General features: G+C 41.5%; 1 protein-coding gene across 1 annotated transcript in view; it reads left to right on the top strand.

Moving 5' to 3' along the window:
• otogl (otogelin-like) overlaps positions 1 to 13,048 on the top strand; it is a 30,627-nt gene that overhangs the window by 1,543 nt on the left and 16,036 nt on the right. The window contains 27 exon segments of the mRNA XM_040026877.1: positions 61 to 139; positions 243 to 335; positions 1,430 to 1,584; positions 2,116 to 2,237; positions 2,437 to 2,642; positions 3,183 to 3,307; positions 3,483 to 3,580; positions 3,690 to 3,796; positions 3,913 to 4,038; positions 4,112 to 4,220; positions 4,300 to 4,346; positions 4,434 to 4,579; positions 4,680 to 4,803; positions 4,945 to 5,122; positions 5,199 to 5,323; positions 5,572 to 5,781; positions 5,956 to 6,124; positions 6,282 to 6,356; positions 6,594 to 6,637; positions 6,896 to 7,061; positions 7,772 to 7,879; positions 8,058 to 8,196; positions 8,994 to 9,128; positions 9,224 to 9,370; positions 9,458 to 9,577; positions 9,783 to 9,899; positions 12,781 to 12,937. Of these exon segments, the coding sequence (XP_039882811.1) occupies positions 61 to 139; positions 243 to 335; positions 1,430 to 1,584; positions 2,116 to 2,237; positions 2,437 to 2,642; positions 3,183 to 3,307; positions 3,483 to 3,580; positions 3,690 to 3,796; positions 3,913 to 4,038; positions 4,112 to 4,220; positions 4,300 to 4,346; positions 4,434 to 4,579; positions 4,680 to 4,803; positions 4,945 to 5,122; positions 5,199 to 5,323; positions 5,572 to 5,781; positions 5,956 to 6,124; positions 6,282 to 6,356; positions 6,594 to 6,637; positions 6,896 to 7,061; positions 7,772 to 7,879; positions 8,058 to 8,196; positions 8,994 to 9,128; positions 9,224 to 9,370; positions 9,458 to 9,577; positions 9,783 to 9,899; positions 12,781 to 12,937 (3,427 nt within the window).

Raw genomic sequence — 13,048 nt, 5'->3', positions numbered from 1 at the left:
TAAAGCTTAAGAGTTGTTTAAGGAACTACTCTTAGCGTCTGTTGTTTACTCTTTTCCAAGACGTACAGACCATTGCTGTCAGAGGGTAGTCTGTCACGCAGTATTTTGCACAACTACACAGCCAGAGATTCCTCTTCAGGTAAATACTCCGCCTGTGAAGTGATTCCAAATGCATTCACGGAAACTTAACACTCTTTACCTGGGCAGGCTGGAATGATTACCCTTGATTTTGTCTTTCCCAGAATACTGTGGCTGCCTCAATGGCGGCTGGTGTCAGGAAGGTGGGGTGTGTGACTGTGCCCAGTTCCAGGCATTGGGAGACCGCTGCCAGTTCAGTGAGTAATCCACCCATCTACATGTCTTCCTTCAGATTTGTCTTATAACCACACATTTTTGGTATGCAATAAACCAGCTGGCTAGCATCTTTGGTAACAATATCCTTTTTTAATAACATAACATAGTCAGTCTTCAAGAATTTGTGAATGTGCTCCACAATCATTCAACAAATGTTAATTAGCTGTACACACTCCAGCATTAATTATCAGATTTTCCCAGATCTCTTTCTCTCTGTCTCTCCTTTGTTGATACAAATCCACCAACCTCCATCTCTACTAAAACCACCCACCCATACACACACACGCACACAAAGACTTTACTCCCTAGAGGAGCTGATATAAAGTCACTTGAACTTAGGTAATAGGGTAAGGGCTGAGTGATGGAGTTTCTGGTTTCTATATTGTGAACAGGTTCCTTATACAGCGTATCAGGAGATCTGAGGTCACAGTGATTGTAAAGACATTTTTCATTTCAATAAAAACTAATTTAGTGTTGACAAATGGTCGAAGGCAATGCAGTTCTTTAGAGACCACCTGTGACTCAGCTGAGACTTGAGGAGAAACCCTGAAATGGCACTGACAAGATAAAAAATATGAATTTTAAAAATAAAACACCACTACAGAAAGAAAATATGAAAGAATGTCATGAGTGCAGGTTTGTCATGAAGGTAATAAAAGCTTCACCCAAGAAAAATATCAAGCTCTCCCACCGTAACAGATTATAATAATTGAGGCAACTGAGCTATTCTTCAAAAAGTACTGAATAAAATTTGAAAATTATATTTTTTAAGCATTAATGTCTGAAATTGAAGATAATGTAAAATGAGCCATTCATGTCAGAGTATTAAAATCAGAAGATGTGTTTGCTGTCAGCGCAACCCACCTCCTCAGATTTTTGGGAATGGCCCTCGGCATATCCTGCTATGGGGATTTCCTCTAACAAAGAGCTTTTAGAAAATTCAGGAGTTCATTTTCCTCTGATAAGTGCAATGAAATAGAACATGATGAAAGGCATAACGATGATAGGTCAGTTCATTTGTGTCACTAGCATTACAAGAATCTTGTCTGACTGAAGTGCCCATTTTTCCTCTCAGTACCTAACCAGGGCCAGGATAGAGATGGGATCTGCAGGTCATGGGGTCAGCACCACTATGAAACATTTGATGGAATATATTTCTACTTCCCTGGAACCTGCTCTTACATTTTGGCCCAGGATTGTCACTCAACTACACCGCAGTACACAGTGTGGGTAAGGCTAGTAATCAGTCTTTACTCTATGTCTATATATTAGCTTCTTGCTACATTGCCATGTTTGCTGTTAAAACAAAAGCAATACGGAAGTTTCTTAAATAAGCTAAACCGCAGTGGCATCTGACTGCTTGTACTGAATAAAATAACAGGAAATAGGAGATCTGTAAAGGCTATAAAACAGTCATGTGGCAAGGTCTTAAAGTGTCTGTGTTTAGCATACATTATTAACAACAATCTGCTGTCAGCACAACACCGATGTGGCATATTTCTTTGTGCCATTGTTTTCTAAAAACTCAACAAAAAAATTGTCTCACTAAGGACAAAAAAATGTTTTTAATTATGATTAAGCTTTTCAAAAAAGGTGCCAAAGTCATTCTAATTATGTCTTTATCCTTGCAGCCATATATTATTAGATAATAATAGTCTGCAAAATTTGAGTTGTAGCTTTAATGAGCCCTTGTTCATAAATCGGTATGCTTTTCCCTCTGTGGCTCTTATTCCACTTCTATCATTTTCTTGTGTTTGTCAGGTTCATAACAGCAGAGTGTGTGAGGGGAGTGTGTATTTATGTCCGAGAGCTCTCAGTCTGTTCTTCCCAAACGAGGAGGAGATCCACATCTCGGGATATCGGGTCCACCAGGGAGGTCGCAGGTGCATATGAGTGTGTGCATGTATGTGTGTGTTTGTTAACTGCAGAGGTGTCAAAATAAAAACTAAAAAGGAAGAAAGAAAGAAAGCATTTGCTCGCCATCCCATCTAAACCTACTGTAAAATCGACTATAAGTAAGATTTTCAAAGACCTGACGTCATCCAATGCTCTCATGATGTCTCTGTCTCTGTATAATGTCAGGTTAAGTTTACCACAGACCGTGGGCGGTGTCTTTATTGAACGACTGGCTGATTACCTGCTCGTGAAGAGCGTGTTTGGCTTCTCTTTGGCCTGGGATGGAGGCTCGGGCGTCTACCTGAAGATGAGCGAGGAGCACCAAGGCGCCCCTTGTGGCCTGTGTGGAAACTTCAACAATGTTGCTGGTGATGACCTCACCACTGCTCGTGGTAAGACCGGCCTGACTGGCGACTCATCCTCTTATCCCTTCTCTCAGCACCCACTCATCATAATTATTGTTATTATACACTCAACACTGATTCTGGCCAATTATAGTAGCAGTGGGACCTGGGGAGTCTAGAGTGGAAGGACAGGGGAGAACTGGTAGTTTTGATTTGAATAGCTGGAAGAAGCATGGACTTTCCTCATATGACCTAGTAACATGAACTACGGTGCCCCGCTTGTTTGGGAGGAGAGATGACCAGTAATGTGGAGATGAGCCCAAGGAAAGACAACCGACAAAAAGGAACCAACTACAGCGCATTTCTACACGCACATATTTCCTCTTAGTGCCTCTTATAATCAGCCCTCTGTTTTATGTCTCATGTTATTGTGTTTAATGAATTAAAGAAATAATTTAATGTATGTTTGAATGGAAAATCTACTCCATTTTTGCTCTGTGTATGTGTTTTTATACATTTTTATCTTTTGTCTGTACCTACGTCATGCTGGGTATACCACATACAGCTGCACATATGTGTTTACTTTAGGTATTCGGACTGATGAACCTGCACTGTTTGCTAATAGCTGGGCAGTGGACCTTGCTCATGAACGAGCCTGTCCCTCAGTGGATCTTGACTTTAGTGGGCCCTGCCAGTCTGAGTCAGACATGGATGTAAGAACCACAGAAGCAATATTTCCACTTAATAACATGTGCAAAGACAAATCAGGCCCGCCAAAGTGCACCATAATAAAACCTTTTTTAGCAGTGTTAATTTTTGTTTACTTCTGGTGGTATATTATGTTGCATATATTCATACCATACTTTATTTGTATGCAGGATGCTATAGAGAAATGCAGTGCGCTTCTCTTTTTTCCCCTTTTTGTCCTGTCATGAAAACATCGATCCCAATCCCTTTGTTGCCAGTTGTGTCTCTGACCTTTGTGTGTAAGTAAAAGCAAGCACACTGTGGAGTAGATACATTCAACCTTTTGCTTGAGTTGAAACTTTTTGTATACAAAGCAGTTCCCCGAAAACATTTGATGCATGTTTTCAGCTCTGATGATGAGGAAACTTTCTGTCGAGCCTTGGTGGAGTACACCCGAGCATGCTCCCATGTTGGATATCCCGTAAGAGAGTGGAGAGACAGCTTCCCTTCTTGCAGTAAGTAATGGCTGCTGCTCTACGATTTCAGCGGAAACATGAAAACTTATAATGTATTTAGTGCACACTTGTGTTCTACTTTTATTGTTAAGCCAGTTGTTTGTGTTTATGCTCAGATGACGGCTGTGAGGAGAGTTTTGTGTATAGAGACTGTATCAGCTGCTGTCCACCTACCTGTACATTTGAGAAAGAATGCCTGGGAACCAATCTGCATTGTCTGGATGGCTGCTACTGTCCTGATGGTATTCAAAGAACCCCCCCAAACTTTTTTAATGTCTCTGAAATTGTTGACTGATCTCAGATCCTTGCATGCAGGTCTCATCCTGCAGAATGGAACATGCATTGCTGCCTCTCAGTGTCCATGTGTTTATCATGGAACGTCATATGTACAAGGACAGGTGCTACAACAGGGATGCAGTGTCTGGTGAGTGTGGAAAACTGTTACTGTGTGAGAATATAGCACAGCCAACGTGTTGCTAACTGTTTCTGTTTTGTTTTTTCAGTGTGTGCATGGGTGGTGTGTGGAACTGCACTGAGAATAACTGCACAGGTGAGAATCCCATCGAAGACAGCCAAAGAAGAAATAATGCATCCAGATTTAAAAAACAAAAACACTCTTCTTTTTGTCTCTTCTTAGTTGAATGTTCAGTGGTTGGGGACGTGTTTGTGACAACGTTTGACGGAAGGATGTTTCTCCAGCCAGGGGCGTGTCAGTATGTCCTGGCAAAGAGCCGCAGCAGCAGCAGATTCACCATCACACTACAATATACTACTTGTGCAGAGGTAGCACACACAACTACTTTTGCACACACCTAACAAGCCTGCAGTGTTCCTTTAATCCAGATATAACTGCCCCTTCCGCATAAATGTGTGTCAACAGCAGCAGGTGTGTATTCAGTCAGTGACAGTAGTGCTGGATGAAGATGTAAGTCGCCAAATCACTTTGACAAGAGAGGGGGAGGTGATAATTGGTGTAAACCCAGCGCCTGCCCTGCCATATGTCGATGGTAGGAATCACACGATGCACACACACACACACACACACACACACACACTATATCAAATGGTACATGTAAATACATTGCTAGAAATAGTTAAAAAACAAACAAACAATTGATTCGATTTTAAAACTTCTTCCTGACATACAGATGCAGTCGAGGTGCGGAAGCTGACCTCTGTGTTCACACAGCTGAAGACTGGGATTGGTTTCAGGCTGCATTATGACGGTCGAGGCGGAAGGGTCTATGTGCAGCTTGACAGCCAGTGGCGCGGACAGACGCTGGGACTCTGTGGAACCTACAATGGAAATCTACGAGATGATTTCCTGTGAGCATGTACTTCCCACTTATACGCCAGTGTTGAAAATGTGACTTTCGCTGAGGATATTTTTGTGGGGGGGTAGGTCTCCAGCAGGTATGATAGAGGGCACTCCGCAGCTTCATGCCAGTGCTTGGAAGGTGTCATCTGCCTGTGTTGCCCCAGTTAATCTACCTATTACAGACCCATGCGAGATGAATCAGCACAACGGTAATAGTTTCAATTACTGTGGATTTGGTTATTATTCTTTCATTTTAGCCTTAATGAAAAAATATGAAGAAAGAAAAGGATTAAGGCAAAACTTTAGGGGTTTGAATCCCAAATTGTACGATGCATTCTAACATTACTGCTTTCTGGTTTGAATTATGAATTGCTCAAGTTTTAGCTGCAGGCAATCTATCTTGTCAAAGGAAATATGAGGATGTGTTAAGTTTCGTGTGGGCTTATGTGTCTTGTAGTATTCTACGCATCCCAGTGTGAGGTGCTTTTGGGCACTGTGTTTGCTCCGTGCCATGGCTACATCAGTCCAAACATCTACCAGCAGCAGTGCCGCTATCAGGCCTGCCGCTGTGGGAGCAGCTGTTTGTGCACTGCACTGGCTCATTACGCTTACCTTTGCTCCAAACATGGAGTCAACATTAATTTCAGATCACAAGTCTCTGAGTGTGGTAAGTTTCCATAGTCTGGATTTTTTTACACATTAATTTGTGCCTTTGTGATTTTTCTTCTTATTGATATGAGATTCAAGTGTACACTGCCCCAAAATGTAGGCATTGTAAAGGGACTGCAGAAGACTGTAAATCCCTTGTAAATTTGTACTATTCTCTGTGTGTGATATACAGGAGTGGTGTGTCTTGGTGGAATGATGTACCACTCGTGTGTGTCGTCTTGTGGCCGGTCCTGTCGGGCATTGTCCAGCAATGAGACATGTACCCCTGATGATTGTGCCGAGGGATGCGGCTGTCCAGACGGCACTTTTTATGATGATGTGCGCCAGCGCTGTGTGCAGCTGTAAGCCTTAAGCACCTCATACATCATCCTTACTTACTAATGGGTATCAGTTGCCATTTGGCCAGAAAGCACATACAATGGCACACAAAGCACTGAAACACAAAAAGCATCGTCATTAATAAATGTAATCAAAATATTCTCATGACTTTCTCCTCAGGTCGCAGTGTCACTGTTATTCCATGGGTGGGGTGTCACAACCAGGAGAGGTGACCTTCAGTGCCTCTGGGCCCTGGTGAGTCACAGCTGACCGTAAGCTGCACTGAAAATTGAAAACCCACTCTTCTTGCTCTTCGAACTGCACACAGTGCAACATACTTGCACACACCCTGATCCATTTGAGAAAGCAGTTTAAGCTTGAGTGATTGTCAAATGAGATGTAGAGCACTTAAACTGACCTTGTGTTTGATAACATTATTCTCTTTCCCAAACACTCGCCCCTTTTTCTCTCCCTTCCTGTCTCCACCATCAGCCTGTGCAGAAATGGGAAGATGGAGTGTGTGCCAGAGGAAAAAGGTAACCTCTCTGCACTCCCCCCTCCTCCCTTCAGTTCCTGCTTTCGTCCGTTCCAGTAACAAAGTGGCATTTCAGGCTATGTCCCTCTTGCTGAAATCAAGAGCCTTATGTCTGTAGCTGTAGCTTGTTTCCCATGACTTGATGTTGCAATTGGTGTTTATGGCAACTAGGGCATCGATTTTCTTGTGTGTGTGTGTGTGTGTGTGTGTGTGTGTGTGTGTGCGTGTGTGCGCGCGGGCGCGTGCATCAACATCATAGAGCCAGATAGTATAGAAGTCGAGGAGTGTCCAGAGGGGAAAGTGTACCACAGCTGCACTGAGCAGAGGGGAGGAGTGGCCTGTGCACCAACCTGCCGCAACCTGATGTTGAACCTGACGTGCCCACCCAGTACACCATGCATACCTGGCTGTGTCTGCCCTTCTGGGTAATACAAAGACTTAGTGACTATTTTCAAAATAACATGAGAATGTATAGGTATTTGTTCGTTTGTTTTTAGTGGCCTCCTACCTGTTAGTCAGTCACTTTTTTTTTGTTAATTTTAATACTAATTGTAATCCCTGCTTTACCCGTGTTAGGATAGTTACATTGAAACACAAAAAGTGGTACCTTAACGTAGCTGAAACACCTTTCACCTACCCCAGGACCATTTGCCATTGGCATGGGTTGCACTCACCACTGTGGACTGTATGAAAAGAAGCATCTTGCAGGCATCAGCATATATGTTTCTTATTTTCACTTACAAGATTTTTGCCGATATTCAGCAACCAGAGCACAAAGTACTCTGAAAGCTCATGTCCAGGGAAAGACTGGTTTTCAGTACTGTCACCATAATACTGGAAAAAAACCTTCAATACAGCTTAAATTTAGGAACACTAATTCCTGTTAGAGTTTATATTTCTAATAATTGTGACTGTTTTAATTAGTGGGGAGATGACTGATTGTTTTGAGTTTGTGTTTGAACTGTTGAATCTTGTGTTTATGTATTTTCTCCACCGTTTTTTCCAAAAAGAGATTTGATCTCCAGGCCTAAAAGCTAAAGTGTTAATTGCAAAACAGAGACAAACACAGATATGGGGTTTGAGTGTTTGAGTGTTCACATGCTTTGTACCACCTACTTTTGTTTTACCCATGAAGGCTGGTGCTGCACCAGGGGGAATGTTATTATCCAGAAAATTGCCCTTGTTCCTGGCTTGGACTTGAGTACCTGCCTGGAGAAACTGTGGAAACACCATGCTACAAATGGTAAACACCTTTCCTGCCTCTGTATTATTTACAAAGTAATAATGAGGTTCCTTATAAGGTTGTCAATCATCTCCAAACAACTGATTCTCAAAGCAGTTACAAAAGAAAGTTTGTCTTTTGTCCCACCTCTGCTTTGTTTTTGCTCTTCTCTTATGCACCCACCTGTCCATCCCTTTAGCGTGTGTCACCGTGGCTATTTTAACTGCAGCTACTCTCCGTGTCCAGCTGTGTGTACTGTTTACAGCGACAGGCACTACCACACCTTTGATGGCCTCGAGTACGACTACCACTCTGACTGTCAGGTCTACTTGCTCAAAGTGAGTAGGCTGGCTGTGTGGATTTATATAACAACTTTCTAGTTAGCACAAAAAAAAAACTAATAAAGGTGTAAAATTATATAATTTGCTTCCAGTGACAAATTTATGGATTCATTTTTGGCACTGGAATGCCAGTGGGGATTGTCTGATAGAGACTGTGCTAACCTTTGCCAGAGAAGTTTGTGTGATTGATTGCGTTTAAGGGCAAAGGAGGAGCATCCTTAACAATTCCTAGCCAACACTGATATGGATCTGGGAAAGAAGATCCAAGCTGGTTTCTAATCTTGGAGTTTGGGTTTTAATTAGAGCCGATTAAGGCATGTATGTGTGTGTTTGTGTCGGTGGGTTGGGACCACTGTAATGCTAGCAGACGCTGCGCAAAGCTGTAGTGACACAAAGAGACCAGTGTTCACTTCAAACCCCAGGGCTCCTGCGCTCCCAGGGATATAGAATTAGAATTAGCAGAACAGACATTCAGAGCCCGCAGGCCGCCTGCCACCATGCAGACCTGAAAAGAATGGGGAAGTTGGTCAAAACTGTACTTTAATAGTCTACAGTTGTTTCCTCTTTTTGTCACTTCTCATGTGTCCAGGATGATGATGTTTCCTGAACAGGTAGAATGAGATTCCATCTCTGAGTCTAGCACGTGGTGTTTAGATATTTGCTTTCTGACTGCTGTGGCTTTAGTGAGGAAAATTTTGAACAGACAAAAAAGCAAAAGTATTTTGTTGTGTTTGCTAAAAAAAAAAGCACAACTTTCCTTACAGTAGTAATATTTTGCCTTCTCCTCTCATCAGAGTGCAGGAGAGACCGAGGTATCCATTGTTGCCCAAAACAAAGACTGCTATGAGAGCGGCATTGTGTGCATGAAAATCCTGGTCATTCACGTGGGACTTACCAAGATCTACTTCACTGACAATTCTGGCAACCTTGTATGGATAATACAAACACAGTAACAAGCTGAAATATTTCAGTAAAATCCAGTGAATCCTGCTGATGTCACGCTACCTGGTTTATTTTTTGATAGAGCCCTTCCACTGTTGTTGGTCGAGGGTCAGAGTTTGAGCTCTGGAAAGCCGGCTACTACACTGTCATCCACTTCTCAAATCAGGACCTGACCATCCTTTGGGACCGCAAGACGACTGTGCACATCAGAGCTGGACCTCAATGGAAGGCGTGTACTAGTAGCACATCTGAAATTCGAAGCGTTGTTATAAGAAAAATCCAAAAATATGACAAGTTGTCTGCTTTTTTGCTCCAGGGTCTTCTCAGTGGGTTATGTGGAAATTTTGACAGTGTGACAGCGAATGATATGACCACCTCCAGCCACATGGAAGTCAGTAATGCACAGACATTCGGCGATAGCTGGGCCCTGGGACAGGTATGAGTCAGCTCATTTCCTCTACTCCCCTTCATTGATTCTTCTTTTGCCCTCTTTTCTCTTTCTGTCTTTGTCCATCACCCTCAAACTCACTACCTCTCTACCTCCCTGCTCCCTGTGCCCGTCTCCCTCGAGTACACCGTGATATTTAAGAGTAATCAGACACTTGATCGCTTTCCGTGTGTGTGTGTTTTCTGTATTTTAGTGTGAAAGCGACTATGTACTTGAGCGACCATGTGAAGGGGACTTAGGGAGACAGCCGTACGCCAAAAGAGAGTGCGCTCTCCTCTACAGCGATGTCTTTGCACCTTGTCACAATGTTGTAAGTGCCATTCAAGTGACACATATAAACACACACAAACACAGAAACCTGTGTACAGAGAGACTGAAGCTATGAAAAGGTTATATCATTTGAAAAAGGGAGCTATAGGGATTAATAAGGGGTTATAGGAACAACTCTTAACTAATCCTGGTAAACACACTCTTTAAAGACATTCACAAGCTTGCCACTCAAATTCAAATAGGGCACACCTAGTGTTTATTATAGTGTTATATTTCAATTTATGACCAGTAGATGGAGCCATGTTTTTATGTACAGTTTTTTAGCCATCACTATCAACCAGTGGAGAGTCCATTTCACTTCACTGCTTAAACTACATTTCAGAAAATACATACATTTAGAATTAACTAAGAGGTTCAGTAGAGATTATCATAATAAAGCAAAAGTCAATCTTTGAACATTTCTGTATTCAAACAAATTTCTCTCTGTCTTATATTCTTTGCAATAAATTCATTTTTCTTATTAAACTTAATGTGCCCTCTTTGATCTGATCTGATTCACGTTCTTGTCATGTTCTGTTTGCCATAGTTGTTCAGTGAAGACAAATACGTTCCCTTGAAGCAACCTTTAGAGGAACATCATTTAGTAGTATATTCCTTTGAGATATTTCTGAATTCCTGCTACTTTTTTAGCACTTATTTAAATTATGTTTGTATTCTTTTGCACTAAAACAGATTTATTTGAGGAAACAGCAGTTCTATGTATGTATTAATTGATCAAAAGCAAAAAATATAGATTACAATGAATTCTCAACAGAAAAAGAATCATGCTTGCAGACAGAAGACTATAAAAATGTAAATCAATACATTTTAAAATATGGTACAGACACAGCAGACCTGATAATAAGCGGGAGGCAATCCCACAGAGCAGGATTTAAAATGTCAGAAGCACAGTTCCTCTTTGTTCTCAGTTTCGATGGTGGGATAATTAAGTGCAGTTGGTCAAAAGATATGAGTGGTCGTAGTGGAGAATACAGGGTGATGAGTTCAGATATACAAGACTCTGCTATGCCATGGCATGCTTTTAATGTTAAAAGCAGAACCTAACTAAATTATGAAGCATATATTCATATAAAGCATGTCAGTCTGTGCAATTCAGCAAGAATAGGGTAATGTGTTCTTCTCTTTTAGTATCATATATGTGCCTCACTGCCTCATTCTGAACCAAATGATTTTTAGTAAATGCTTTAAGATACAAATCTAGATTTGCAGTAATTAAGGCAAGGATAAATAAAAACATTAATATCCCAAGGCAGTACTGAGCTAACTTTGGAAATATTTCTGTACAGCTAGATCCAGGCCCAGTGAGTTTTAACTCATGTTAGTGTTGAGCTGGCATTCAGTCTTTAATAGTAAGGCTGTCACAGCTGGTCTGTTGATGTAGTGTGCAGTACCCAAATGTAGACACATGAAACCACTAATTATATGAAAATGAGCATTTTATTGGCTGATGCAAGTAGAAACCAAACAATAACAATCCCAAAGAGTAAAGACATCTAATCAACAGGGGTTAGAGGGACACAGGTGAACACAATTAACAATGGATGAAAACAATCAAGGAATCAAGGAAAGGCGGATAAGACACAGAGGAAACAAAAACGTTCAATGTAAAACAGGAAATCAGATGCTCTTACCAACACTAAACAATATAGGAGATAATAGGAGACAAGGAGACAAAAGCGACCAAAGCATAAACGTGGTATAAGACAGGAATGCATAACACAAACACTGTCGAGACCACTTCTACAAACAATTCTAAAAATAGACAACAACTAAAATACAAACAAAAACCAAAAAAACCCCTCATCACTAGGACAGATACGAAGTAAATATACTGCTCTTTAAAATTCCGAAAAAAGGAACACTTTTAGGCCTAACAGCCTAACGTTGTCTAGTTGGCCATGTGCTCACGGCCTGGCACTGTGGAGCCTGATTGGGATTTGCCATAGAATACCAGAATTAGGAGAGACACACAGACCTCTACAGGCTAAGCAATGGCATCCTGACTGCCATAAGATATCAAGGTGAAATCCTTGATATCGTCCGACGTTACGCTGGTGCAGTGGGTCCTGGGTTCCTCCGGTGCAAAAGCATGCCCGGCATCATGTGATTAGAGAATGCAGGCAGTTCCTGGAGGTTTGATACCAATCAGTGGTATCAATACCTTATCAGTTCCAGAATATAACAATAACCATTCACAACTTTGAAATCTGTCTCTGTCTACGCTGATAATGTGACAGATGTTTACAAATTATAGGACAAAATATGATTCACATGTCCTGTGAAACATGTACCTGTTTGTTATTAGCCTCTGACAAGCACTGGGGTAAAAGTGATAGATTTATTGTTGTTAGTGTTGTTGAAAATAAAATTTTACAAGAAGAGAAATAATAATATGCATCAGGGGCACAGAAAGGGCTTATTAAATGTGTTTCATAATAACATTCTAGTAAAATGCTAACATCTGAATATTAATTGTAACCTTGTTGCTCCAACCTGGTTGCAGCACACGTCTCTACTTGTTATATTTTCTAAAATTATAGTAATACAGAAAAGTATTATTTGCTCCTGTTTATGTACATCATAGTAGCCAGTGTCAAAGACAGAGTTAACCTTCCCTTTGGCCACACCAACTCATTGCTGATGCATAGTTTGTCATAGAGTTCATCTGATACCTTCTGCACCAGAGGTTGACCCACATTTCTTTGTCCCGATATCATCGGTCTTTCCTGTCTGAATTATTTAAAACAACTCCCCCCCCCCCCTCCGAAAAATAAGACCTCCCTCAGTTTCTCCCAGCGAGATTTGGCCTCGTTCATTTCATGATTGTTTGTGTGGATATCTTTCTGTGTGTACCCTTTCAGGTTGATGTGGCCTGGTTCTACAGGAACTGCCTAACAGACACTTGCAATTGTAACCGTGGGGGAGACTGTGAGTGTCTCTGCACGTCCATCGCTGCATACGCATACAAATGCTGTCAGCAGGGGGTCACAATTCACTGGAGATCACCTTCTGTCTGTCGTGAGTACATACATACACAGACAGACAAATACAATACAGGCTTCTGCTGTGTGGGCCAGGGACGTGACCTTTGCTTACCTCTTTGACCCATTTTCTGTAGTCACTCTTTGC

The sequence above is a fragment of the Simochromis diagramma genome, unplaced genomic scaffold, assembly GCF_900408965.1.
Source record: "Simochromis diagramma unplaced genomic scaffold, fSimDia1.1 OVJJ01000293.1, whole genome shotgun sequence".
Lineage (NCBI taxonomy): Eukaryota > Metazoa > Chordata > Actinopteri > Cichliformes > Cichlidae > Simochromis > Simochromis diagramma.
Note: the sequence above shows the minus strand (reverse complement) of the source record. Positions and strands in the feature narration are given on the sequence as shown.